The sequence below is a fragment of the Hyaena hyaena genome, unplaced genomic scaffold, assembly GCF_003009895.1.
Source record: "Hyaena hyaena isolate Hyena2069 unplaced genomic scaffold, ASM300989v1 scaffold_69, whole genome shotgun sequence".
Classification (NCBI taxonomy): Eukaryota; Metazoa; Chordata; class Mammalia; order Carnivora; family Hyaenidae; genus Hyaena; species Hyaena hyaena.
The window spans coordinates 171,683-198,285 of record NW_024080702.1 but is presented as its reverse complement, the minus strand read 5'-3'; the positions used below and the strand labels follow the sequence as shown (position 1 = coordinate 198,285).

At 61.6% G+C, this 26,603-nt stretch overlaps 1 protein-coding gene and 1 non-coding gene across 2 annotated transcripts in view; one reads left to right on the top strand and one right to left on the bottom strand.

Annotated features, from left to right (window-relative positions):
* The window catches only part of ADGRB1 (adhesion G protein-coupled receptor B1), a 64,083-nt gene extending 52,841 nt beyond the window's left edge, over nucleotides 1-11,242 (top strand). The window contains exons 24-30 of the mRNA XM_039232996.1: nucleotides 414-585; nucleotides 3,450-3,545; nucleotides 5,202-5,241; nucleotides 7,428-8,107; nucleotides 9,283-9,318; nucleotides 9,494-9,598; nucleotides 10,462-11,242. Coding sequence (XP_039088927.1) covers nucleotides 414-585; nucleotides 3,450-3,545; nucleotides 5,202-5,241; nucleotides 7,428-8,107; nucleotides 9,283-9,318; nucleotides 9,494-9,598; nucleotides 10,462-10,659 — 1,327 coding nt within the window. The 3' untranslated portion in view covers nucleotides 10,660-11,242. The remainder of the gene's footprint in view (nucleotides 1-413; nucleotides 586-3,449; nucleotides 3,546-5,201; nucleotides 5,242-7,427; nucleotides 8,108-9,282; nucleotides 9,319-9,493; nucleotides 9,599-10,461) is intronic.
* Nucleotides 11,243-20,745: 9,503 nt separating this feature from the next.
* Nucleotides 20,746-20,852, bottom strand: LOC120232350. The gene has a single exon (XR_005528548.1). It is a non-coding gene; the product is annotated as a U6 spliceosomal RNA (small nuclear RNA).
* Between the last annotated feature and the right edge of the window lie 5,751 nt (nucleotides 20,853-26,603).

The window sequence follows — 26,603 nt, the reverse complement described above, 5'->3', positions numbered from 1 at the left end:
CCGCCGTGGGGGCTCCTGGGGGCAGTCCCCCCCCCCCGGGGACCAGCGGAGCAGGGCCGGCCAAGACGGAGAGGTGCCCGTGGGTCTGTGTTCTCGTCTCCGCCCCCACCCCCACCGTCTGTCTGGCCCTGTCTGTCTGTCTGTCTGTCCTCTCTCCTGGAGCAGTTCTCTGGCTGTTTCCCTCTGTCCGGAGCTGAGGCCTGGCCAAACATCGCCCCCCAGGGGCCACCTTGTGGTTGGGGCCCCACCTCGCCCCCCAGCCTCCGCCTCCAGGGCACCTCCCCTCCGGTGGCCTCCGTCCGCCGCCCGGCCCCCGTGGACCACCCTCCAGGGTCTCGGGGCGGGAGCGCGCCCCCCGGCGGGGAGGGCGGCCCCGGGCAGCCCTGACGCGGCCGCGCGCTGGCTGTCCGCAGGGCGTCGCTGTGGAGCTCCTGCGTGGTGCTGCCGCTGCTGGCGCTGACCTGGATGTCGGCCGTGCTCGCCGTCACCGACCGCCGCTCCGCCCTCTTCCAGATCCTGTTCGCCGTCTTCGACTCGCTGGAGGGCTTCGTCATAGTGATGGTGCACTGCATCCTGCGCAGAGAGGTGGGCGGCGGGGCGAGGGGCCGGGGCGGGGCGGGGCGGGGGGGCGAGGGGGCGGGGTGCGGCGGGGCGGGGCGAGGGGGAGGGGGTACGCTGGGCGGGGGGGGCACGGCGGGGGGCCGTCTCTGTAAGGCAGGGCTGCGCGGGGGCAGAGAGTTGTGTGTGTAAGGCTCCCTCCCTGAAGCGCCCCCGGGCACCTCGCCGGCTCACACCTGGGGGGCCCCTGTCCTGGGGTCTTTGGGACCAAGAGGCACGGGAAGCGTGGGCAGCTTCCGCGACGGCGGGGCCTGCCGTGCCGACGCCTCTGGGCCTCTCGTGAGGGAGCGGAAGGCGGCTTTCCGCAAACGGCCCCGACGGCCACCTGCCCGGTGCCAACGGCTGCGGCGCCATGCTCCATCTCGGGAAGGTGGACACGTGGAGAACGCGCATCTGCACGTGGCTGGGACAGGTGCCCTCGGGAGGCCGGAGGAGGCCAGGCCGCCCGCAGAGGCCGCAGGGGCAGGAGCCGGGGGGCAGACACGTGGAATTACCTTCCCCCCCAACCCCGAACCTCCTGGAAAGACGGCAAAGTGATTTTAAAGCACAGATTGGAACGGATGAAGGAACGATTTTAAAGCACAGGTTGGAAGGGAGGAAGGAAGCAGGAGAGGCTCCACAGCGAAGCCTGGGGGTTCGGGGAGAGAAGGTCGGGGCTCAGGAGCTCAGCCCGCCTGAGGAGGCCCGTCCGCGGCTGGTGCGGGGCAGGCCCAGTGCACTGAGGCCAGAGAACTTCCAGAAGCGGGGCTGCAGGGCGCCCCGGATGCCCAGGGAAGGTCTGCAGTGGACCTTCTATTAGATTAGATAGATTAGGTCGTTGCTTAGGTAGCTGCCTGCACCCCACCCCACCCCACCCCACCCCCGGGCTGGCAGCGCTGACCCCACCCCACCTCCCCCGCCTGCAGCTCTGCCGTCCCGGTGCGGGCCCTGGGGCCCTGGTCTGGGGGCACCCTGCCCCGCTGAAGGTGGGGGTGCCATGCCGAGACGGGTGCGTAAACCTGCGTGCTGGCCTTAGTCACCCCGACAGCGGGGGCCCCCAGCCTGCGGGAGAGGTGAGCGCCCCGCTCCAGGGGCCCTGACCACAGGCAAAGACCCGAAGGCTCTGATGTTGCACCAGCCCCGCGGGCAAGCTCCCGCCACAGCCTCCGCCACTTGTACGCGCGCAGCCGGCCCTGCCTGTCCACTCTGAAATCCCGGGGCACGCAGGGCGCCTGTGCTAGAGAAGTCCCAGGTCCAAGCAGCCTCGGGCCCAGGGACAGCCCAGGAGGAAGCATCTCAGCCCTGAGGCGGCATCCTCAGAGCTCACTCCTGCCCCCAGCCCGACAGCCACGGCAGCCTGGCCCTGGCCCGACTGATGGACGAGGGATTCTCGCCTCCGCTCACTCCCTCTTCTACAGATGGGGCAGCTCGAGGCCAGCACAGGGCCGGTCGCCTCGCCGGGGTGTGGGCACAGGTCACCGCCTGGGCTCTAGGTTCACGCCCTTGGCCTTCAGCTGCCCGGCCACCAAAAAGGGACAGAAAGGGAGGTTGTAGGAATTCAAAACACGAGAGCAGAAGCGGAGAAGTTCAGAGACCGGGTAAAACAGGGGCCATGTCCCGCGAAGGAGAGAAGGTGGGAACCAGAGAACGGAAGGCGCATCTGCAGGCTGTGGTCGGGGACCCGGCACGGGCTGCCCGGAGGAGTGACTGCCCGGGGCCCCGCTCTGGGGGACAGTCTGGCACCCCTGAAGGCACATGATTTCCCAGGATGCTTGGACTTCCCCATCAGCCCTCTGTGACCTGCTGGGTCCCACCTGCGGGGACCCCGCCCCCAGGGGCAGGTCGGGCCTCTGTGGGGAGGGTGTGGACATTCGGCAGGTTGACGAGGAAAGTGGTCGCCTGAGTCTCCTGAGGGCCACAGAGGAGGTGAGGCTGGCCCGGTGGACTTCCTGGAGGAGGGGCCACGAGGCACTCTGGGAGAGAGTGCTTTCCTATCTGCCGTCTCCCAGCCTGTGGCCTGCCTGCACTGGGCGCATAGTAGGTGCTTAGAGATGTCTGCTAGGAGGCTCAGAGAGGCGCAGGGGCTTGGCCCAGCACCGCTAGTGTCGGCGCCCTGGGCTCAGCACCCACAGTGAGAGGGGTGAGCCCACCTCACTCCAGGTACCTCCTCCAGGAAGCCCTCTGGGCTTTCGCTGTTCCTGTGCCTTCACTTACCCCCTTTGTGCATTGTGGCCCTGAAGTGAAGCGTCAGCTCTTGAGGTGGGCTCTGCTCGCCGCGGCCCCCAGCGCGCAGAGCAGGCAGCGCCGGTGCCGGCCTTTGCTCCTCGCGCTCACCGGCCAGCGCGTCCCTGCGGGAACAGGCCTCTGCCGGCCCCGCCTACCGTGGCGCTCTGCGCTGGCTGCCGGGGCGCCGGCCTGGCCTTTCTGAAGAGTCCGCGGCCATGACGGGGTCCGCTTCGATGGAGCGTGCCGCGTTGAGTGTCGCAGCCCGGGCCCCTCCGCCACCACAGACGCGCTGGCCCAGGGCCCTCATGGATGCTCGGCGGAGCGCCTCCGGGCAGTGAGGGAAGCGGAGGCCGTGGTCGCTCGGGTGCCCCATGCTCGGGGTGTGGGCCCCAGGCCCCTCGTCAGTGACGGCCGGATCCCACGGACACAACGCACCCCGGAGGCCACAGCGCCCTGAACTTGGGATTTCCATACGCAAGGGATTTCCATACGGGAAGGGCGGCCGGGCCCCGGCACGCAGACCCCCTCACGGAGGGGCCGCCCCGGGGTCCCCGCGCTTGCCTTCCGGCCATCCCGCGGGCAGACGGCCCGGGGCTGCCGTTGACCGCTCTGCGCTGCCTCCCCAGGTGCAGGACGCCGTGAAGTGCCGCGCCGTGGACCGCCCAGAGGAAGGCAACGGGGACTCGGGCGGCTCCTTCCAGAACGGCCACGCCCAGCTCATGGTAGGCGGCACGCGGTGCCCGGCGGGTCTCCTCCCCCTGCTGGGAGCCGCTCTAGGCCCCCGCGGCTCCTCGGGAGGAGCTGAGCGACCCTGGGGAGACCGGGTCTCACCGAGGTGAAATCCCTGGCCGGGGGTCCGGGAACGGCGGGGCCCAGGTGATGAGTCCGGGCGGGGCTGCCAGCGGCCGTGCGCACCCCTGCACCACAGTGCCCTCGGGCCCTGGCCTCCGCCGCTGCCCCCCCCCACCTCTGCACCTCCCACGCCGGGTCCTCGGTGCAGCCAGGGTGGGACTCGGCTGTGCAGCCTCCGCCCCTTGGACCAGCCCTGGCCTGACCCCTCAGCCTCCCCCCAGCCAGGCCGGCTTAGGCCCTCCGGTTCACAGTACCCCCGGGTACTGCCCACCGCTGCTGCCCGCCTCGAAGGTGCCTGCTGGGACATCACCTCCAGGGAGCCCTCCCTGACCCCCCGGCCCCACCCCTGCCATCAGGCCTCCTGTTCAGGTCCTGGGAGCGCCCTGAGTGAATTCTCCATGCCGTCACTGGGTGCCTGCTGCCCGCTGGGTGCCCCCTGTTGTGTGGTGAGCCTGGCCACCAAGAGGTGCTCATTCAGTCCGAGGGTGCCCAGCCGCCCCGTGGGGGTGTGAGGCCCACAGCCCGGGCCTCAGCAGGTGCCGGCGGTCAGAGCCGGGGAGGAGGCTCGTATCCTCACCGGTAGGGGCCGGGGTCCCAGATGCCCCAGACACTGCTCCTGGCCCGACCTCTGACCTCCTGGCCCGACCTCTGACCTCAGGCTTTGCAGTCTTCCCATCGACCCAGCCTCTGGTTCACGGAGAAGGAAGCTCCAGGTTTGAGATTAGGACCCAGCCCCGCGGCCCCTGGAGAAGGCCATGCCGCAGCCTCCCAGTCTACCGAGCTCTCTGAGGCTGGGGCCTGGGTCCCCCGCTCCCGCCTCCCCCAGCTCCTAGGTGGGGCAGGAGCCGCAGCGGGACTCAGCCGCCGCTCAGGGAACGGCGGGCCTCACCCTGGCACCGGACACCTGTGTCTCAGCCCCGTTCTGCGTCTCTGGCCGGCTGGCCCCCATTTCCTCACCCTGGGGGCTGTGGGGAGGCCTCCACAGGTGACAGGGGGCAGACCCCCCCAGGCCCTCCACGCCAGCAGGTGACGGCCCCGGCAGCAGGGCCTCTGCTGAGACCCTTTTCAAGCCCCACCCCGTGGAAGGGACGTGAGGGCAGAGCAGAGGGGTCCCTGTGCTGGATTCCCGGGGCCTGGGGGAGACTGAGCCAGAGAGGCAGGCGTGAGTGAGCCACGTGGGCAAGGCCTTCCCCGCTCATCCACAAACGCCCTGGAAAGTACTCACGTGCACACATACATACACACACGTGCACACACGCACGGAGGAGGCAGGGGCAGGGCTGCCCGCCAGGGGTTCACTGCACACAGGAGCCTCTGGGTAAAAGCTTGTGGCCCTCTCAGCACCCCGTGGCGGGCACGCACGTGTGCACACACGTGTGCACACGCACACCCCTCCAGGTGCCGCTCCAGCCCAGCCCAGGCCAACAGGCAGCGTGGTGCCGGGCAGTGGCCCAGCCCCTCCTGCCGGCTCGCGGGCCCTCACCCCGCCCCTCGGGCGCTCACCCCGCCCCACCTCTGTCTTGCAGACTGACTTCGAGAAGGACGTGGATCTGGCCTGTAGATCAGGTGAGCGCCTGCCAGGTGAGAGCGACAGGTGGCCCTCGCTGGGGCCACTTGCTTCTTTTTCTTTTCTCTGTGTGTCTGTGCATCCGTCTGTCTGCCCTCATCCCACCGCCGCCTGCCACAGCCCGCGCCGTAAGGCAGGGTCACATCCGCCCGGATGGAGGGGCTGATGCCTGGGGGGCCTGGTCCGCACCTGACACGGGCCTTCCTCCGGGGCCTGGCCCGCCCCCACCTTGGCCTTCACCAGCCACTCCCATGCTTCCCACCCACTGCCCTGAGGCAGCAGGCAGGGTCTGTGGGTCGCTAGAAGAAACTTCCAGAAACCTGTCCAGGAGCTTGGGCTCATCGGGGTTCATGCGGTGCTGGCGGAATTGTTAGCGCTGGAGCGAACCTCTGGGCCCCGGCCTAGCCCCGTCCTCTCCCCTCCAAGCCCCTAAATGAGAAGCACTGTGCGCCCCCCAGCAGCCACAGACCCTTCTGGTCTTTGGTTCCCACTCTCTGTGTGGGGGCAGTGAGGCTGGACAAGCTGTGTGACACTGGAGCCGCCCCACTTGCGCCCTGTCACCACCTCGTCACCCATCCCTGCCTGCCGTCCCTCAAGGGCCCACATTCTGTGTTGTCCTCACATCTTCATCCTTCATCCAACCAGGGAGGCGCGGGCCGAGCCTGCGGGGCGGGGGCGGGGCGGGGGCGGGGCGGGGGCGGGGGGAGGCGTGAGTGGGAGTGAGGGGAAGGCAGGGCGAAGGAGCCATCAGTGAGGCCCAGACTAATGCTGAGTTTCCTGGAAGCAAGTGGAAAAAGGGAATCGATTGCCCAATGAAAGGAGGCTGCTTTTGTGTCATTGCTCCAAGAGCGGGGCATCCGGGGCAGGGACAGGTGGTGTCTTTCGGAGCTGTGGAGCCAGCTGGCCACACTGCCCTGCACCTGCCAGGTCCTTGAGGAGCGTCTTCTCTAGAGAGAGCTATGGGGCCACATTGGGAGTGTCAGCTGCTGCTGGGTGGACCCAGGAGGGCTTCCTGGAGGAAGTGACCTCTGGGCTGAACGGGAACTGGACAGAATGGTCCTCCACTTCCCATCTTGGTCTCACGTAGTCTAGGCAGCCTCCCTGAGAGGTGACCCCAAGATTTGAGGGCCTTTGGAGGCTCGGGCCCAGCCCCCTTTGGGTGGCACTCGCCTCCAAGCCCCCCATTTCTTCCTCAACAGTAAGATGGCCCAGGCTGGCCCGGGGTGTCAGGGGGAGGTTGGTGTCACAAACACAGGGTGAGGTTGGGCACACCGGCGGGGTCTGGGGGCCTGGAAGGAGTCTGGATTTGGGGCCTAGCACACGGGAGGCCCACAGCTGGATTTCCGCAGTGGGGGGGGGGGGGGGTGCACAGCTCCGTCCAGGCGGACTGCCCCCCGTGGGGCGGACGGGGAGATCTCTGCAGCAGGGGCCCAGAGGGTCACAGGCTTGTGGGGGGAGATGGCAGGTCCCCTGTTGGTCGACCTGGAGTGGGGGAGGGTTGCAGACGTGGGTGCAGGGGGTCAGCGTCCCGAGGCTGGAGAAGAGAGGAGCCTGGGAAGCTCCAGCCGCCAGAGAGGAAGGGGAGTCTGGGGGCTGGTGAGTGACCATCCGCTCACTCGGAGGGTGTGGCAGCAAGGAGCGGCTAGCAGGCGCTATGGGCATTTGGGGGCGGGACCAGAATGTGGCTGGTGCCGCCGAGCAGCGAGGAGAGTGCTCTGCACTCACAGCAGGCTTCCCGAGGACAGGCCTGAGTGGGCCTGGCCACTTGGCGCTCCCTGTGGGCCAGCGAGGCTGAATTGACTGGCAGGAGCGAGGCACATGTTGGGCATGCTGGGGCCCGGGTGGGACGCCATGGTGGCCTGCCCCCGCCTGCTGCAGCTGAACAGAAGGGGCTAGGCATACAGGGCCCTGCACCCCAGGAGCAAGGAGGAGTGTGTCCCCAAACTTCCAGGAAGTGTGGGCTGGCTCCAGAGCCCACAGGGGCCGCCTGGCTGCTGGGAGGGGCTGTGTGTGGGTGGCAGTCATCTGACCTCTTATCTGCGGGGGCAGACGGGAGGACCCCACGTTCCAGCCTTGCTTGAGAAGGCCAAGGACTCCCAGCTGCAGCAGCACCGAGCACGAGAGAGGGGTGCGCCCGATCGGGACCGTCCCCGAGGCCGCCCTGACCCCTCACCTGTCCCCTCAGTGCTGAACAAGGACATTGCAGCCTGCCGCACGGCCACCATCACGGGCACGCTCAAGCGGCCGTCGCTGCCCGAGGAGAAGCTGAAGCCTGCCCACACCAAGGCACCCCCCACCAGCTTCAACAGCCTGCCGGCCAACGTGTCCAAGCTGCACCTGCACGGCTCGCCCCGCTGCCCGGGCGGCCCCCTGCCCGACTTCCCCAACCACTCGCTGACCCTTAAGAAGGACCGGGCGCCCAAGTCCTCCTTCGCCGGTGACGGGGACATCTTCAAGAAGCTGGACTCGGAGCTGAGCCGGGCCCAGGAGAAGGCCCTGGACACCAGCTATGTAATCCTGCCAACGGCCACGGCCACGCTGCGGCCCAAGCCCCCCGAGGAGTCCAAGCACAGCATCCACATCGACCAGATGCCCCAGACCCGCCTCATCCACCTCAACATGGCACCTGACGCAAGCCTCCCAGCCCGCAGCCCCCCCTCCCGCCAGCCCCCAGGTGCTGGGCCCCCGGAGGCACCCCCTGCCCAGCCCCCTCCGCCCCCGCCCCCACCACCCCCACCACCCACCCTGGAGCCAGCACCCCCCAGCCTGGGGGAGCCCGGGGAGCCCGCTGCCCACCCAGGGCCCAGCTCGGGGACCGGGACCAGGAACGAGAATGTCACCACCTTGTCCGTGAGCTCCCTGGAGGTGAGGGCGGCCCGGGGGGCAGGGGGTGCCGTGGGTGCTGCTGGTTTGGGTTGCAGCTTGGCAGGTGGGGCATGCAGCCAGCGTTAGGAAGGCTGGGGGCCGGCGTCCTGGCCTCACTCCTGCTGGAAGGGGTCCCCTGGCAAGAGTGGGGACAGGCCTGCGCTAGTCAGGGCCAGCCCGAGGACCCAGGCACCTTCACCCCATTCTCTAGCCACGCTGGCCCTGCTGGGCCCTTGTGACAGGAAGCTGGGGGCCTGTGCCATTGCGGGGGGCCCACCCAGCTGGGCTTGAGCCGGCCTGAGTCTAGCTCATTCCGTGGCTGGGCGGTCGTGGCAGCAACTCCCTCCCTATATCAACCTGAGGCCGAGAACTGGCCACACTCTGCCTGTACAGCACGGGGCTCAGAGTGCCCTGGGGGGGCAGGACCTAGCACCCCCAGGGACCCCCCAGGGCCCCAGCTCCTGCCTCACTGCCTCTGGTGAAGCAGCCCCAGGCCCCAGTTCTCTGCAGCCCCCCAGCCGTGCCGCCGCCCTGTGTCCGGTTCTCATCTCCCGTCACCGGCCGGTGCTGGTCCTGGAGGACAGTCTAAGACAGCGAAGAAATGCAGGGGCAGAGGATGTGGAGGGAGGGAGCCTTGGGCATGGTCCACCCCCCACTTCCGGCTGGCCTTGGTGTGCCCACGGTCTGCTCCAGGAACCCTGTCCTCCGTGTCACCCTTGTCCCCTGTCTCTCAAAGCAGGAGATGGCCCTGGGGACAGTCTGGGACAGAACGTGATGAAATGCTTCTGCAGGCTCACCCCCATCCTGGACCTGGAGTACCAGAGCCCCAGGCAGTCATGTGACTTTCATGTGACTGGCACTGCTGTCTGGGCCTTGGGCCTCTATTCCCCTGGCTCAGCGGGCGCCCCCTCTGCCCACCCGCTTCCCCAGAGCACTCAGGCTGGGGCCCCACTGTCTCTGTTCAGGGCATGGCTGACAAGGGGCCTGGGCACTGCCAAGTATAGCTCCAGGGCGGTCAGAGGCATGTTCCCCAGCCTGGCGGAGAACCAGGAGTTGGCATGGGGTGAGGGGGTCCCCAGTGTCCCCCATCCTCAGGCGAGGAGAGGCCTGGACTTGCAGTCTGGGGGGTTCTGGGGAACTGCTTGCAAACACGCACAAACCCCTTCTCCCCACAGCGGCGGAAGTCGCGGTATGCAGAGCTGGACTTCGAGGTGGGTCGGTGTCCCCCTTCCCCAAACACCCAGGGCCAAGGGCGCTCAGAGCTCCGGGGGCCCAGGTGGCTGGAGCCCTGACCACAGGCATGGAGGGGCCGAGGAGCAGGAGCCCGGCCAGGCAGGGCAGCCCCCTCCAGGCTCAGGACGCCCTGCCTCTGGTGCCCCCCCGCAGAAAATCATGCACACCAGGAAGCGGCACCAGGACATGTTCCAGGACCTGAACCGGAAGCTGCAGCACGCGGAGAAGGACAAGGAGGTGCTGGGCCCGGAGAGCAAGGTCTGGGGGACTGACGAGGCCTTGGGGCTGCGGGTGGAGTGGCGGGGCGGGGCGGGGCCGTGGGAGAGTGGGGCGGGACCCTGGGGCTGTGAGGGGCAGGGCGGGGCCCTGGGGACGGGGTGTGATGGCGCGGGGCGGGGCCCTGAGGCTGTGGGAGGCGGGGCCGTGGGGGTGGGGTGGTGGCACAGGGCGGGGCCTCGGGGTGGGCGTGGGAGGCGGGGCCTTGGGAGTGGGCGTGGTGGCGTGGGGCGGGGCCCTGGTCGTCTGTGGGAGGCGGGGCCTCGGGATGGGGCGTGGTGTCACGGGGCGGGGACTCGTGGTGGGTGTGGCGTCATGGGGCGGGGACTCGGGGCAGGGCCCTGGGCGTCTGTGGGAGGCGGGGCCTTGGGAGTGGGCGTGGTGGCGCAGGGCGTGGCCTTGAGAGTGGGCGTGGTGGTGTGGGGCGGGGCCTCGGGGCGGGGTGTGGTGGCGTGGGGCGGGGCCCTGGGCGTCTGTGGGAGGCGGGGCCTCGGGATGGGGCGTGGTGTCACGGGGCGGGGACTCGGGGTGGGCGTGGTGTCATGGGGGACTCGGGGCGGGGCCCTGGGCGTCTGTGGGAGGCGGGGCTTCAGGGCGGGGCGTGGTGGGGCGGAGCGGGGGGGGGGGCCCCTGGGCGTCTTGCGAGGCAGGGCCTCGGGGTCACGTGTCGGGGGCGGGGCTCCACCCTCCACCCTGGGGTGGCCCTGCAGCCCGCCCTTGAGCCCTCTGGGCCCCCTCCTCTCTGTCTGATTCTGTCTGCATCCTCTCCTCCCCTCCTCATCCGCTCTTGCTCCGCGGCCTCCCTCTTGGCCCCCCGCGCCCCTCCACCGCCCGCCGGCCAGCAGCCAGAAAAGCAGCAGACACCTAACAAGCGGCCCTGGGAGAGCCTTCGGAAAGCCCACGGGACGCCCGCGTGGGTGAAGAAGGAGCTGGAGCCGCTGCCACCCTCGCCGCTGGAGCTGCGGAGCGTGGAGTGGGAGAAGTCGGGCGCCACGATCCCGCTGGTGGGCCAGGACATCATCGACCTCCAAACCGAGGTCTGAGTGGGTGGGCGGCGGCCACGCACCGGGCCCCGAGGAGGGGATGCTGCTCCGCCCACTCCCGCCGCTGGACGGGCACAGACGCGCTCTCCGGCTGCGGGCCAGGCCCGCGCCCCGGCCTCAGGGCGCTCAGACGGCGGCCAGGCGGAGGCCCGCAGTGCTGGGACCAGAGCCAGAGGGGACAGGAGGCGCCGGCGGCCCGGGTGGGCACAGGGCTCCAGAGGCCAGAAGGTGCCTCAGACTCTGCCCTCCTTGAGCCCAGCGACGGTGGGCAGGCGGGCGGGCAGCCGCGGACAGTGGCCGGCGGAGTGGCCAGCATCCCCAGGACGCCTGCCTGAGCTGCCGCGGCAGAGGACCAGCCTGCTTGGCCCAGCTGGCCTGGCACCATTTTTTAGACACCCCCTACCCCTCGGGAAGCAGCCAGCCCCCCCCCCCACCTTTCCAGGGCCCGGGGCCCCTCCCCAGACCCAGGTGGAGAGCACAGCCCTCTCTCCCACCTGTGCTGACCCCAGGGCAGGACTAGGAGCCCACTCCGGGAAGAAGCAGGGGTGGGGAATCTATTTTTTCTCTCCTTTTCTTTTCTTCAATAAAAAGAATTAAAAACCCACATCCCGTCTGTGTGGCCTTTCTCCGTGCAGCACAAAGCCGGGTCCGGCAGCTTCCACCCGGGTTGGAAGGGTGGGGGAGGCCTGGTGGTCACAACCGCTCCACCCCTACCTTGGGACCTTCCTGGGTGTCAGGAGCGCACTGTGTGGGCCCCGGTCCCCAGGCCAGCAGTCACGTGGTCCCCAGGGTGCCGCAAGGGAGGACCCTCGGATGCTGGCCTCCTGTGCTCCCCCACACACAGACTTTTAGACCTACAGGAGTTGGCATGTGACTTCCCCGCACCCTGAGTCACTGCTGGAGGGACAATCCAAGACAGCAGAGAAACGCAGGGGCAGAGGATGTGGTGGGAGGGAAGGAGCCTTGGGTGTGGGCGCCCCCCTTCCATCTGGCCTTGGTGTGCCCACTGTCTCCTCCAGGAACGCCGCCGTCTGCATCACCTGTGTCCCATGAACCTCCCCCTTTGTCCTGGGGCAGGCGTGAGGGACAAGTGTGGACACACCCACAGCTGTGCCCCCTTCTCCATCCGGCCCTGCCCTCTGCCACCTCCTCCTAGTCCCGTGGCACACAGCCTGCCCAGGTTTCTGAGCATGAATTTGATGCTTGTCCCTCTAGCGGAAATGCCGGGTCCTGCCTCTCCTCTGTGCTTCCAGCAGGGGGCAGCCTGAGCCTCCTCAGGGAGCAGGCTGGCAGGTGCGAGGCTGGGAAGGGCGCTGAGCCAGGCTCCCCCCACCAGGCTGCGCTTCCTACCCTGGCGCAGGGCCCCAGACCCCGATGGACTCCCAGAGGCAGTAGACAGAGGCCACTGGCCCAAAGAAGGGGCGTGCAGGTGGTCTGCAGGTCCCAGCACCCCCGATCGTGGCCCCTGAACCATGTCAGTCAAGATGAAAACAACACCAAAACCCCTGAAAAGTGGGAGGCGCCCCGCCCACCGCTTGTCACGACCCCTCAGGGCACAACCACGAGTGACTGAGGATGGAAGGGAACCAGTGGTGACCAGCATGGCTGCCAGGGGCTGGGGACCGAGTGACCACACGTGCCCATTGGGAGTGCAGAGCGGGAGGGGACGGGACAGGCACACAGACCCAAAGGAACCAGCCTCTCAGCCACAGTCTGAACGCTTCAAAACGCCGACTTTGGCGAGATTTGACAGCCAAACCTCCAACTGAGGCTTGTTAAGGTTGATTTCCACTGATTTGCACACCTGATGTACACAGGATGCACACAAGATGCACACTAGATGCACGCGGGACACACACTGGATGGACACTGGAGGCACATGGGATGCACACAGAACGCACACGGATGGACACTGGATGCACGTGGGACACACACGGGGTGCACGCTGGATGCACGCGGGACACACACAGGATACACACGGGACACACACGGGATGGACACAGGCACATTGGAGCACGGCCCTCCCAGGACACTTGATGACACCTTACCCGTGTGCTGCACAAGCTCTCCCGACACAGAGAAGCCTCCGACTCCGAGCCCGTCTGGCCTTGCGGGGGGGTGGGGTGGGGGGAATCTGTGCTGCTTTCCTCATCTCTCAGCTGATCCGGAAGGAAGCCGGAGGCCCCCAGGAAGGGGGGATCCTGTACAGAAAGTCCTGAGCCCCGTACCCCGCTCCTGGGGGAGGCAGCGCAGAGCAGAGGGCTCGCCGTCAGGGTCCTGCCAGTGACCTGCCCTCCCCTGTGCTGCTCACTTGTGCAACAGCAAAGCTGGAAAAATAGCAAACCAAGACGGACACAGGCCACACACCCCCTGCATGTGATGCGAGTAACTCAGGGGCTCGGGGTCAGCAGACTCGGGTGCCCCCATCCCAGCCCCCCCAGAAGGCCGTATCTTTCCAGGAGAGGCCATGCTCCCTGTACTGCCCCGGGCCCCACGCTCACCGCTGCTCGGTGCTGCGCGGCCACATGGCAAGGTCACTGGTCACAGAAATGGCTGTCCTCTCCCTGGGCCTCGGTGCAAGAAGCCCCCCAGGGACATTCCCCCCAGACTCATGGAAACCCCTGGGCCTTGCGTGGGTCCGCCTCTGTCACCTCCTACAGGGAAACTGCTAGACTCTTACCCCTGGACGGGGCGGGGTCCGGACAGCAGGGGGCGAACCCAGCTCCCCGGCCCTAGTCCCTGGACCCTGCCCTCAGTGAGGACGTCACCCAGCGGCAGCCGGGTGTTGTTCCCTCGGCCTGGAGCCACTCCTCTCAGAGGTGGCCGGGCCACCAGAGAGAACTTCCTGGACCTTGTGTTTTCTTCACTGTCTGGGCGCCTCTGTACAAGTGCCCCCACCCCAGCACTCCAATACCTCCTCTGCCCCCTTTCTCCCGCCACCAGCAGTGCCAGCGTGGCCTGGGGTGGCGCCCAGGATGGCGGTGGTCACCATGAGGGGCGGGAGTACGCGCAGCCTATGCTGGCGGTGCTGGCGGTGCTGGCGGAGGTTTTGACGCCGGCGATCATCTGCGTGGCTGGTGGTGCCAGGCGGGGGGGGGGCATCTGGCAGATGGAGGGACATAAGGAAAAGAAGGAGGCTGCCTGAGGACAAAGACCAGAGCCTGAGTCCCCAGGGGGGGCCGGGGGGGCCAGAGGCAGCATCCCCCAGGTCACACTCCTGACACCAGGTCCTCCTCACCCCACTTCCGTCCCCAAGGCCAGCAGGGCCGGGCCAGGAGGGGAGAGAAGGCCAAGCAGTCCCTGCTCCCCTGGTGGAGAGGTCTCACCTCTGCGCAGGTGGAGACCCTCCCTGGAAAAGCCTTCACACACACCCCCCGCTGCCCCTCCAGCCCACCACTGGCCCCCACCAGTAGCAAGCTGCCACCATCTGGAAGTCCCTCTTCCAGTCTAGCCTCCTGCTGCAGTGTAGGAGGTGCGTGTGCCCATCAGCAGATGCTGTTCTCAGTTCTCACCCCTCCCTCCCTCCCTAGACCACCCTCTCACTGCCATGTGGGCTGCCCAGCAACACCCTCTGGCCCCCCCTGGCCTCAGCCAAGAGGAAGGACCCACCTCTAGGTTCCCATCACCTCCCCAGGCCCTGTGTCCCCCCACAGGCTTGCCTCCACAGACGAGCAAATCCACAGTGTGCCTCATGCCCGGGGACTTGTTCCAGAACCTTCCACCAGCTGGTAGTGCCTTTCCTGGCCCTGCTCCACCCCCCCCCCCAGCTCCCCCTGAAGTCTCCAGGCTATGTCTGGGGAACATGGGACCAGGCTATGTCCCTGGGATGACAAGGCAGCTAGTAGCGCACCTAAAAAGTCTGGAAATGGCCACCACCACCTCCCCCCCTCTGCTGGCCATCCCACTGCCCTGGGAGGTTACCAGGCAGCCCTTTCTAACAGATGTAAATTCTGGGGTCGGTCGCTATCATCCCCCCCAGACGCCTGCAGGTATCTGGGCTCGTTCTGAGGAGTGTTTCCCCCCAGGCCCTGGGGCGGACGCCGAGGCCCTGTAAGGAAGGGCTGGCACACTGGTCAGGGCCGGGAGGGGTCACCCATCTGTCCCCTACTGTCAGTGACCAGGAGAGTCCTCAGACCTCCTGTAGAGGTGCACCTCTCTCCACAGGGGTGTCCCATGGCCCTGGCCAGGTCGGCTCCAAACTGTCCACAGAGGGGTCCAAAGGTGGGCCGACTAGGGGCAGAAGGCCTTGACCATGGACAAGCCTCTCCCCTCTGGGCCTCGGTTTCCCCTCTGGCACCGTGGCAGCAGGACCGGGTGACAGACTCCTTCCAAGGCCAGCAGTCTGTGGCCCTGCAACCTCATGAGGTGCAGGGAGCAGCGGGCTCCCCAAGTACTTGTTTCGGGGCCTAAAAATAACCAGGAAGGGAAGGGTGTCTCTGAATAGCTCGGGAATGTGCCAGTCACTGCCCCACTCCAGCGGAACCGCCTCCAAATAAGGATCTGGCGGAGCCGGAAGCCCTGAGACAGTCACTGCTCACGTCAGCCTCCCAGCTGTGCGCTCCGGCTCCAGAACCTTCCTTCCCACCCCAGCCAGCCCTCGGCCCAGGCCTCCCCCCAGAGCCGTCAGGCCTGGGGCAGGGAACGGGGCAGGGTTCCGAGGAGCCCCCTGGGGACCGCAGCTCTTTGGACAGAGAATACTGGGGTCTGAGCAGTAACAATCAGGGAATCGAAGATTTGCTCATCGAGAAACTTCCACTTACATGTGTGGGATCTTAGAACAATCCCATTCAGACCCCTACCCCCAAATCCCCGAAGATGGAAGTGCAGGGGGTGCTTTCAGCGGGTTCTCCCCTTGACTGGTGATGGGGGAGGGGCCTCGAGCCCTGCTTGGGCCAGTTGCAGGGCGCAGGCGTCCCCAGCTGTCCCAGGAAGGCAGAGGAGGTGTTGCTGGACGCAGTGTGGCTCTCTGGGAACACCATATGGATCCTGCCCAGGAAGGGGAGGCAGCAGGAGGCAGAGGCAGCACCCCCACCAGCTGCACCCTCTCCCATCATGGGGACTTCCTTGGGAGGCAGTGGCGGGTGGGGCGGCCTGGTTCCAGGACAGGTGGGCTGCCTGTGACCTCAGGTGCCGGTGCCTTGAGGGTGCGCCAACTTCACCAGCCTGTGCCCCACCCCCCGTCCTCTCCTGTCCGTCTCCGTCCCTCCCAGACCCGTTCCAGGCTCAGGGTTTCCCCATCCTCAGAGGGGAGGCAGCTGACGGGCTCCAGCCCAGTCCCCCTAGAAAGGACTCAACCTCCTGGATAGATGAGGGGGGCTGAGGGAGGGGCAGGATGGGAAAGAGGAGGGATGGAGTCGTGGTGGAGAGGGGGGCACACAGCCTGGTGCCAGTGCCCTGAGAGCCAGAGCAGGGACACGGTCACCCAAGGCTCCTGGTGGGGGTGCTGAGCCTGGGGGTCAGCAGAGTGGTAGATGGGCGCGCAGGCAGGCGGACTGAACGCAGGCTGGAGGCTGCAGGTGGCTTGAGGGCCGGGCAGGGCCCTCCCTGCTGCGGAGCGACCCTCTGCTCTCGGGCCCCACCCCTGGGGAATTCCAGGGGCCACAGTGGAACCTGCCCCCCCTCACCGGCCACCAACAGGTCACTAGGGGGCAGGTGCGGCCAGGGTCACACAGCTGGGGCCTGGACCGCTGCCTGGGTTGCACTGGAACCCCCCCCCCCATCCTGGCCCCAGGCCCACACCAGCCCCCGGAGTCCCTGCCCATGGCTGCCACCTCTCTCCTGGCCTCACCTTGCTGGAGCCTCCTGCCCGCCGCCCCCCCCCCCCCCCCCCCCGGAGTCCCTGCCCATGGCTGCCACCTCTCTCCTGGCCTCACCTTGCTGGAGCCTCCTGCCCGCCGCCCCCCCCCCCCCCCGGCTCCGAGTCTCTCTAGAGCCACCAGGTGTCTTACAGCAGCTTTACACGTGGGGGTCCGGTCTCCCCCCCATCGGGCCCACACATGAGCTCTTTTCCTGACAGCAGGGAGGGCCCCTGGGGAGGCTGTGCAGACCACCTTCACCGCCACCCCGGGATAGGTCAAGGTGCGGGGCCACTGCTGGACGGGGGGCCCCACAGTGGAGTAAGCTGAGTGGGCAGGACGGGGGTCGTGGGGGTAGGCCGAGCTCCAGGCTGAGGAGCGGAAGCGCTTCGCAGGGGCGGGGCCGCCGGGCCAGCAGAGACGGCCGGGGAGGGGCTGCTGCTGCAGGCGCCCCGAGCAGGTGGCCCTCAGGGAGGGCGGGGCACCACAGGGCACAGGGTCAGGCCGCCGGCACCCCCGTCCCCTCCACGGAGGAGGAGGGGAGACACAGCGGGCGGGTGACTGGCCCAAGGTGGCAGAGCCAAGTCCGTGGGAGTTCTGGGCCCAGGAGCTCAGCCTACAGTCGCTGTGCTCTTGACACACAACACTGGCCGCCTGGATTTGCGATAATTGAGGATTGTCAGGAAAAAAAAAAGTGATTTCCATTGCATAACTTAAAGCAAAGCCAGAAGGTCTGAGGCCCACGCACTCAGCACCGTGGCCTGGGCCGCCTGAAAGTGCCGCCAGGAGGGAAGGTCTGTCTGCACACGTGCCAGACCCCGATGCTGCCCCGGGCGGAGGGCGCCGCCGCCTCCCTCTGCGCCCCCCTACCCCTCCCTTCCCCGGAACGCCGGGGCACAGACGCGCGCTGCCCTGGGTGAGAGCCAGTGTCCACGCCCACGCCCGGCCCCCTCCTCCCCTTTCCGGGCCGTACACCAGGGACTCCCCTCTGTCCGCACGCCTCCACAGCTCCCCTAAGCCTTCTCACTGCATTTAATTACACAGCCATTCAGGCTTTCTACTTCTTGACTCACTTCTAGGACGCCATGTATTTTTAGAACTCCATCCATTTCAACTCGGTTTTCAAATGTATTGGGATGGAATTGCTCACAATGGTCTCTTACCACCTTTTCTGTTTGCGATGTGTCTGTAGCTGCGCCCCCTATTCCTCTGGCCTTTGAATGGTGCCTTCTCTCTCTCTCTCTCTCTCTCTCATTTGACATCAGCTGTTGCAAAGAACAAATGGTTAGCTTTGTGGACGGGCTATGTGACGTCTCTTCTCTCTTCCGTTTATTTCCTGCTCTCATCTTTATCTCCTTCCTTCTTGGGGGCGGGGGGGTTTACTGTGAACAAAAATAAACAATTCCCTAAGCTGGATGCTTATTGCAGTAAACTTTTAGCTTCCGATATGCATCTAACATAAGCCTTCAGGCTACAAATTTCCCTCAAGGTGTTGCTTTAGCTTCATAGGTACCGTTTCCGTTATCGTTGTTTTATTAATGGTTACTTTCTTTGGTACGTTGCTTTATGTGCTTTCAAGTCCTGAATCATGGAAATTTTTAAATCTGCCTTTTTGTGATTTCCATTTTAATTATAACGCTGTCATAGGATGCACCCTGTAGGAGACCTTTGTCGCATAGCACATACCAATTAAAAAAAAATCCCCCTGTGTAGTTTCTAACTGCTGGAGCACAATCGTGTATGTGGCTGTACAGTGAAGGCTGAGGGCTGCAGTCTTCCATGTGCCAGTAGTTTAAAAAGGTATATTGAAAATCCCCACCAGGATAGATTTTTTTGTAGTTTTACCAAAGTTTGCTTTGTTTATACATCCCTTTATGTGGGGAACACAGTTTAGAAACTGCCCAGCAATTCAAACCTTTATTTTGAAAGGACCCCTTCTCTACATAATGTTTTTATCTTTTGACTTACAGTGTACCTTGTTTGATAGTAATATAAATACCCTGTCTTATGTTAAAATACTATTTAAAAAAAAAATAAAATAAAATAAAATACTATTTAAAATTCAACCAGAGAACCTCTATTTTTGAACCGGTTTTTAATCACATTGTGTATAACCACTGCTGTATGGGGCTTGCACCTCTTGGCATTCCCTATTTTTCCTGCTTTTGTGGCACTTTAAAAATCCTTTCTCAGGGGACCTGGGTGGCTCAGTCAGTTGAGTGTCTGGCTTTATCTCAGGTCATGATCTCACGGTTCGTGGGTTCGAGCCCTGTGTCGGGCTCTGTGCTGACAGCTTGGAGCCTGGAGCCTGTTTCAGATTCTGTGTTTCCTTCTGTCATTGCCCTTTTCCAATCACAGGCTCTTTCTCTCAAAAATAAACATTAAAATAAAAAAACTTTTCTTGATTTCTGAAATAATTGCATTTTTAAATATTTTTAATCCACTTTTACCTTGTATTGGTCCAGAATCTATAGTTTCTATTCCTTTTCAGCTTACCTTTGAAATGTCACCAGTTATCTAACTTTATAAAGTCTAAAATTTTTCAAAATATTAACACCTTTTCAAACAACACAAGGACCTCAGAACATTTTAATCATTCTCTTTGGATTTACATGGTCTATCATTTTAGCTCTGTATTTTTTTTTAAATACTTTATTGTCAGGTTGGTTTCCATATAATACCCAGTGCTCATCCTCACAAGTGCCCTCCTCCATGCCCATCTCCCCCCTCCCCCCCACCCCCATTAGCCCTCAGTTTGTTCTCAGCATTCAAGAGTCTCTCATGGTTTGCCTCCCTCCCTCTCCCCAACTATTTTTCCCCTTCTTCTCCCCCACGGTCCTCCATTAAGTTCCTCCTAATCCTCCTATATGTGCAAACATATGATATTTGTCCTTCTCTGCCTGACTTATTTCGCTCAGCATAATACCCTCAACATCCATGTGCTACACGTGGCCAGATTTCACTCTTTCTCATTGCCATGTAGTATTCCATGGTATAGATAAACCACATCTTCTTGACCCATTCGTCAGTTGATGGACACTTAGGCTCTTTCCATGTTTTGGCTATTGTGGAGAGTGAGAGTGCTGCTATGAATATTGGGGTACATGTGCCCCTATGCATCAGCACTCCTGTGTCCCTTGGGTAAATTCCTAGCAGTGCTAGTGCTGGGAGTTCTATTGTTCATTTTTTGAGGAACCTCCACACTGTTTTCCAGAGGGGCTGCACCAGTTTACATTCCCACCAACAGTGTACGAGAGTGCCCGTGTCTCCACATCCTCGCCAGCATCTAGAGTCTCCTGATTTGTTCATTTTAGTTACTCTGACCGTCTTGATGTGGTATTTCAGTGTGGTTTTGTTTTGTATTTCCCTGATGAGGAGGGACGCTGAGCATCGTTTCATGTGTCTGTTGGCCACCTGGATGTCCTCTTTGGAGAAGTGTCTGTTCATATCTTCTGCCCATTTCCTCACTGGATTGTTTGTTTTTCGGGTGTGGAGTTTGGTGAGTTCCTTATGGATTTTGGATACCAGCCCTTTATCTGATATGTCATTTGCAACTATCTTTTCCCATTCTGTTGGTTGCCTATTAGTTTTATGGACTGTTTCCTTGGCCGTGCAGAAGCTTTTAATCTTCATGAGGTCCCCGTAGTTCATTTTTGCTCTTGATTCCCTTTCCTTTGGGGATGTGTCAAGTAAGAAATGGCTGCGGGTGAGGTCAAGGAGGTTGTTTCCTGCTTTCTCCTCTATGGTTTTGATGGTTTCCTGTCTCACATTCAGGTCCTTTATCCATTTTGAGTTTATTTTGGTGTATGGTGTGAAAAAATGGTCTAGTTTCATTCTTCTGCATGTTGCTGTCCACTTCTCCCAACACCATCTGTTAAAGAGGCTGTCTTTTTTCCATTGGATACTCTTTCCCGCTTTGTCAAAGATTAATTGGCCATACATTTTTGGGTCCAATTCTGAGTTCTCAGTTCTATTCCATTGGTCTCTGTGTCTGTTTATGTGCCAATACCATACTGTCTTGATGATGACAGCTTTGTACTAGATGCTAAAGTCTGGGATGGTGATGCCTCCCGTTTTGGTTTTCTTCAATATTATTTTGGCTATTTGGGGTCTTTTGTGGTTCCATGCACATTTTAGGATAGTTTGGCTTTGAGAAGAATGCTGGTGCAATTTTGATTGGGATTGCATTGAATGTGTAGATTGCTTTGGGTAGTAATGACATTTTAACTATATTTATTCTTCCAATCCATGAGCATAGAATGTTTTTCCATTTCTTTGTGTCCTTAATTTAAAAAAGATGGAACGCTTCACGAATTTGTGTGTCATCCTTGCGCAGAGGCCATGCTAATCTTCTCTGTATCGTTCCAATTTTAGTATATGTGCTGCCGAAGCGAGCACTTAGCTCTATATTTTTGAAACTCCATAATGTAGACATTTTTAAAAAACAGACAATATTTGGTTGTATTTACTTATGTGTTTAACAGTTACTTTGCTCACCATTTAATTGGGTTCTGTGCCCGATTGTGATCTGTGGGTGGATGTTGGCGGTGTTGGTGGGGGGGGCCTCAACAGGCAATGGTCCAGACACCAGCAGGGGCCCTACAGTTACCCGGACATGGCAGCAGCACCCCGCCCCCCCGGCCGAGGGCTCTGTCCCACGAGACCGCCCCTACTTCAGACACCAACTGCAAGCCCAGCTTGTCGCCGGTGCTTCTGACCCGCCAGCCTACACCGGAGGTCCCCTCGGCCCCCACGGCACAGGTTTGGTCAGTTTGTTAGAGCGGCTCTCGGAGCTCAAACACTGTACTCCTGAGATCACTGGTTGTATTATAAAAGGATGGAACTCAGGAACAGTCGGAAGCGGTGCACAGGGCGAGGTGTGGGGGAGGGGCACAGCCCCGACCCCAGCCCCCAGTGTCCACCAGCCTGACAGTGCTCAGAACCTGTTCTTCGGGGGCTTCGGGACACAGGCATGACTGATGACACCACTGGCTGTCCAGCCACCCCCCCTCCCCAGACGTTAGGGCTGGGACTGAAAATTCCAAGCCTCTAATCCCATAGTGGGTTCCCATTTTGAGATTAACATAGTAAAAGACATTTTTCCTCACTTACAGGAAATCCCAAGGGTTTTAGGAGCCACCGTCTCTGAAAGGAGGCCAAAGACCTAATGTATGCTGGTTATGTCACAGTATTACACCAAGTCCTCTTACATTTCATGCCTTCTTTCTTGAGTATATTCTTCCAAAGTCCTTGTAGTCTGTCCATGGTAATGACCTCTCTCTGCACAAGCAGAAGCCTGAGCTGCCCCTACCGGGGGGCCATCGCCCCTGCCGTGTGGGCACCACTGCCCCCTGCAGTCCCGGTCCTGGGTATTTATCCTTTCTCTCCCCATAGCCCTCCCCAACCCATAAACAATGCCTCTAGTCTAGTTAATTGTGTGTTTCCTTTGTAATTGCTCTCGGGGCGGGGGTGGGGGGGAGGTTTCTTTAACTTTTTGAACTAATTTTAGGCATTCAGAAGAGTTGCAAAAATAGTACAGAGGCTCTGTATACCCTTCATAAGGTTCCTCTGATGCTAACATCTTATAAAACCGTGAGATGGGGCGCCCAGGTGGCTCGCTAGGTGGAGTGTCTGACTCTTGATCTCGGCTCAGGTCATGATCCCAGGGTTGTGGGATCAAGCCCCTTGTCAGACTCCGTGCTGAGCGTGGAGCCTGCTTGCGATTCTCTCTCTGCCACCCCCCCCCCCCATCTCGCACAGTCTCTAAAAAATTAATATAACTGTGAGTTGTCAAAGTATACAGATTTTAAACTTATTTAAATTATATTATATACCTCATTCTGTTTTTTACTTTTTTCCACTAAGTGCTTTAAAAAAATTTTTTTAATGTTTATTTTTGAGAGGCAGAGAGAGAGACAGAGCATGAGCAGGGAAAGGGCAGAGAGAGAGATACACAGAATCCGAACCAGGCTCCAGGCTCTGCGCTGTCAGCACACAGCCCGACCCAGGGCTTGAACTCGTGAAACATGAGATTATGACCTGAGCCAAAGTCAAGATGCTTAACAGACTGAGGCATCTGAGGACACCCAACCACTAAGCACTTTTTTAAAAAAGATCTGAGGGGTGCCTGGGTGGCTCAGTCAGTTAAGTGCCGACTTCAGCTCAGGTCATGATCTCGAGGTTTGTGAGTTTGAGCCCCGCGTGGGGCTCTGTGCTGACAGCTCAGAGCCTGGAGCCTGTTTCAGATTCTGTGTCTCCCTCTCTCTCTGCCCCTCCCCTGCTCATGCTGTCTCTCTCTCTCTCTCTCTCTCAGAAATAAAACACTAAATTAAAAAAAATTTTAAATATAAAAAATACATTAAATATCTGGGTTACTAAGTGTGTACTGTTTTCTTTTATCCTTTTCCTTCACATGATTTAAAAAATACTGCCCGATGTGTATCCTAGATGAAGCTACAAGTAACGACACTCTCTGTGCATGCTAACACTGATGTGCCTGCCGGAACTTTCCACACTTTACCCCACCTTCCTGCGGCACACTTTACGTACAGTTAAGGCTCCCCCACCTAAGTGCTTGAGGAGTTTGGGCAAATGCACACACGTGTGCAGCGGACGCGCAGTCAGGGGCACACAGGCTCCGGGGAGACTCCGTGACTGCACGTGCAGGGGGGCAGGGCGAGGGGCGAGGGGCACGGGCACAGAGGCAGGGCTCTGGGCTCTGCATCTCCTGGGTGGCCGTCCCTCATCAGCCCGTGGGCTGTTATCCCTCCAGGGGAAGCTGCGGCCAAACACAAGTTGGTAAGAATCTAACATCCGTTCTTCTCCCTCGTGGATCATGCCTTTGGTGTTAAATCTACAAACTCACGGTCGTGCCCGACGCCATCCAGGTTTTCTCCCATGTGACCTTCTTGAGGTTTAACAGATCTGCATTTTACATTTAGCTTTAAGAGCCACTGGAATTCACATTTGTGAGTGGTGTGCGGGCTCCGTCTGGATTCTCTTTTTTTTTAATTTTTAAATGTTTTATTTCTGAGAGAGATAGAGACAGTGTGAGCAGGAGAGGGTCAGAGAGGGAGGGAGACACAGAATCAGAAACAGGCTCCAGGCTCTGAGTTGTCAGCACAGAGCCCGACGCGGGGCTCAAACCCACAAAGTGCGAGATCATGACCTGAGCCACCCAGGAGCCCCTCTCTCTCTCTTTTTTTTTTTTTTTTAACGTGGAGGTCCGATTATTCCAGCACACTTGTGAAGAGACCATCAGTTCCCCACTGAATGCACTTTTTTTCTCTTGGTCAAAGATCAGTTGGCTGTATGGGTGGGTCTATTTCTGGGCTCTCTATTCTGTTCCACTGACCACTTCTCGTGCCAATTCCACAGCCTTGACATTTCATTCTTTTTCTGTCTTCCGTTTCTCAGTTCAGACGTTCCAATTTTCCATTCATTGTACTATCTCTTAGGGCTTGGCTAAATCGTTAAGGTCTGTGATAATTTCAACACGTGTTATCTTTCCGTTGGCATCTATTCAATGCCTTTGCCCTTGCACTTGAGATATTCCTGTTCGTTCACGTGGCAAGCAATTTTGGACTGCATCCCGGATGCTGTGGATATTTGGTTGTGAGCCCCAGTCCTATTTGAATTCTGGAAGGAACATTGATTTGGGAGAGGGGACGCCTTTGCAGGCAACCGGACAGGCTAGGCTCACGCTGCCAGGCCCGCCTCTGTGAGCTGTGCTCCTGAGACTCGGTGGGTTTTCGAATCGCTCCCCAGGTTCTTGACCTCTGCCTCGTGGGTATGCAAGGGGCAAGCGTGGGGCTGGGGCAGGACTGCCCTTTACATCAGCCCTAAAAGCATCAGCCCTAAAAGCTTCCATGTGCTGTTCCCAGTTGGCCCCAGGGACCCCGCACCCGCTGGCGAGATGGCAGTCTTCGATGTTCTCTGTGGTATGTGCACCGGGGGGCCTCCTGCACTTAGCAGGTGCCGTGCTTCCTGCCACTGTGGACACGAGGCTCCCATCAAATCTGCGGAATCTACTGATGTCCCGTGCGGCTGTCCACTCACCGACTCACAGAGAGAACCTGGTGTCTGAAACGCCACCCCACCTGGTCACCGAGACTCTAATTCAGCCACTGCATTTTTCCTACCTCAAGTTCTGATTCTTTTCCAAATCTGCTTGGCTGTTTTTGATAATTCTTTCTCTTTGGTCATTTTATGGATGTCTTTTGTCCCTTTAAATGCTTCCTATGTGATCATTTTGCGAACCGTATTTGTTCATTCCGGTTCCTCATCCCGGGAACATGTGAAGTTCCCAGGGGCCTGAAACCACAGGGTTCCCTGCTCCCGCTCAGGGGCTTCTTTCCTCCAGTCTGCGCCCCTCTGTCCGGAGCCCGAGCACGGTGCCGCTCAGGCCGCCTGATCACTCTGGGCCGGAGGTGGGAGCTCCGTTCTGCCAGGCACCTTCCTGCCCCCTGGGGGTGGGGGGCGGGGGGTGGGCAGGGCGCAATGCTGCCAGCCCCCCCCCCAGCCCAGGCTGAGCGCTTCCGGCGCACGCTCCCTCCTCCCCCCCCCCCCCCCCCCCCCCCCCCCCCCCCCCCCCCGGAGCCACGCCCCAAGGCCCCAGTCCTCAACGGCTATCCACCCACCATTGCTGTTGCTGGCTGGCTTTGGGCTACTTCCATTTTTTTGCTTTTTGTTTTTAAGCCTTTGGAGATTTCCCTTACTGTTCTCGAGGGCCAGCAATACATCCAAAAGTACATTTACTGTAATCTATCCAAGATCTACTTGTATTTTCGTGGGAGGCCGCTCTGGAACACTTAGTCTGCAGGCGTCGGAAACTTCTGTTCTGGCTCCTGTCCCCACTGCCGACCTCGAAGTGGTCCGGGGCGACACGGATCCCTTCCATGGCCCCACGCCCTCTCTGGCAGCACTCTGTTCCCGGCCTTCCCCCCGCCCTCCGGCTGCTGCATGTCTAAGGGTTCTTTGCTGGGACACCCTCCTCAATGGAACCACAATGAGCAGGGATTCGCGCAGGGCCAGCCTGCCCCTCCTCCCCAGCCCCCGGCACCCCCCCCAGACCACCCCTCGCCCTAGGCCCTCCTCCAGGGGGCATGTGCCCTCCCATTCCCCATCCTGCCCCGGACACTTAACGCCACTACCATGCAGCGGCAGGATGCCTAGCTGCTGGGAAAGGCCGTGGGGTGCAGCACGGGACTCTCTTCCGCCCGACACCCCCATGGGCTCCCCAGCTCTGGCAGACATGCCACCCCCCAGCCTGTCCGCGGCTGGCAGACATGGCCCCCCCAGCCTGTCCGCGGCGGGCAGACAAGAGGCCCCCCAGCCTGTCCGCAGCTGGCAGAGCTCCAGCCTCCGCCTTTGTTCACGCAGCACCCTCTGCAGGACAGGCTCTGACTCAGTGCCTTCTGCCCACTGACCACTTGCTGGTCACATCCTCCAGGCTGGCCTCAGGCTTGCCCTCTCCACAATGCTGCCCTCACTTTCCTGGCTGGAGGAGGAGTTCTGGGTGATCCAAAGACCCCTGGACAGCTGCCGAAGGGCATAGGCACTTCTCCCCGAGGGCCAGTGGCACATGCCCCCCCGGTCGTGTCCCAGGCGTGCTCTTCCCTCACTGGTTTGACACGTTTACCGGGCGATGACCACATGCCCAGGTGCCATCCCCAGAACAGCCACAGGGGGGAAGGGCCACGGGACATGGCTGAAGGGCCATCGCTATGACCTGGAGCGGGAGGCAGGCTTTGCGCTGCCCACCTGGGCACTAGGGAGAGGGGGCGGGGCAGGCAGGGAGGCGAGCAAGGCCAGGCACCAGGCCAGGCAGCACAGGAAGGTGGACATTGGGCCCCAAGGGTCTCAAGGCCACGCATGGTACAGGAGAGGCTGGGGGCTTGGACCAGGGCAGCAGGGCAGCGGGAAGATTCTATATGCTGGGGATCACTAGATCTGGGAGGGGGGCAGGGCGGTGGGCTGGGAGGGGCTAGGAGGGGCTGGGAAGGGAGAGGAGGGGCTGGGAAGGGAGGGGAGGGCTGGGAAGGGAGAGGAGGGGCTGGGAAGGGAGGGGAGGGGCTGGGAAGGGCTGGGAAGGGCTGGGAAGGGCAGGGAGGGCAGGGAAGGGTGTCAAGGCAGACCCCCAGGGCTCTG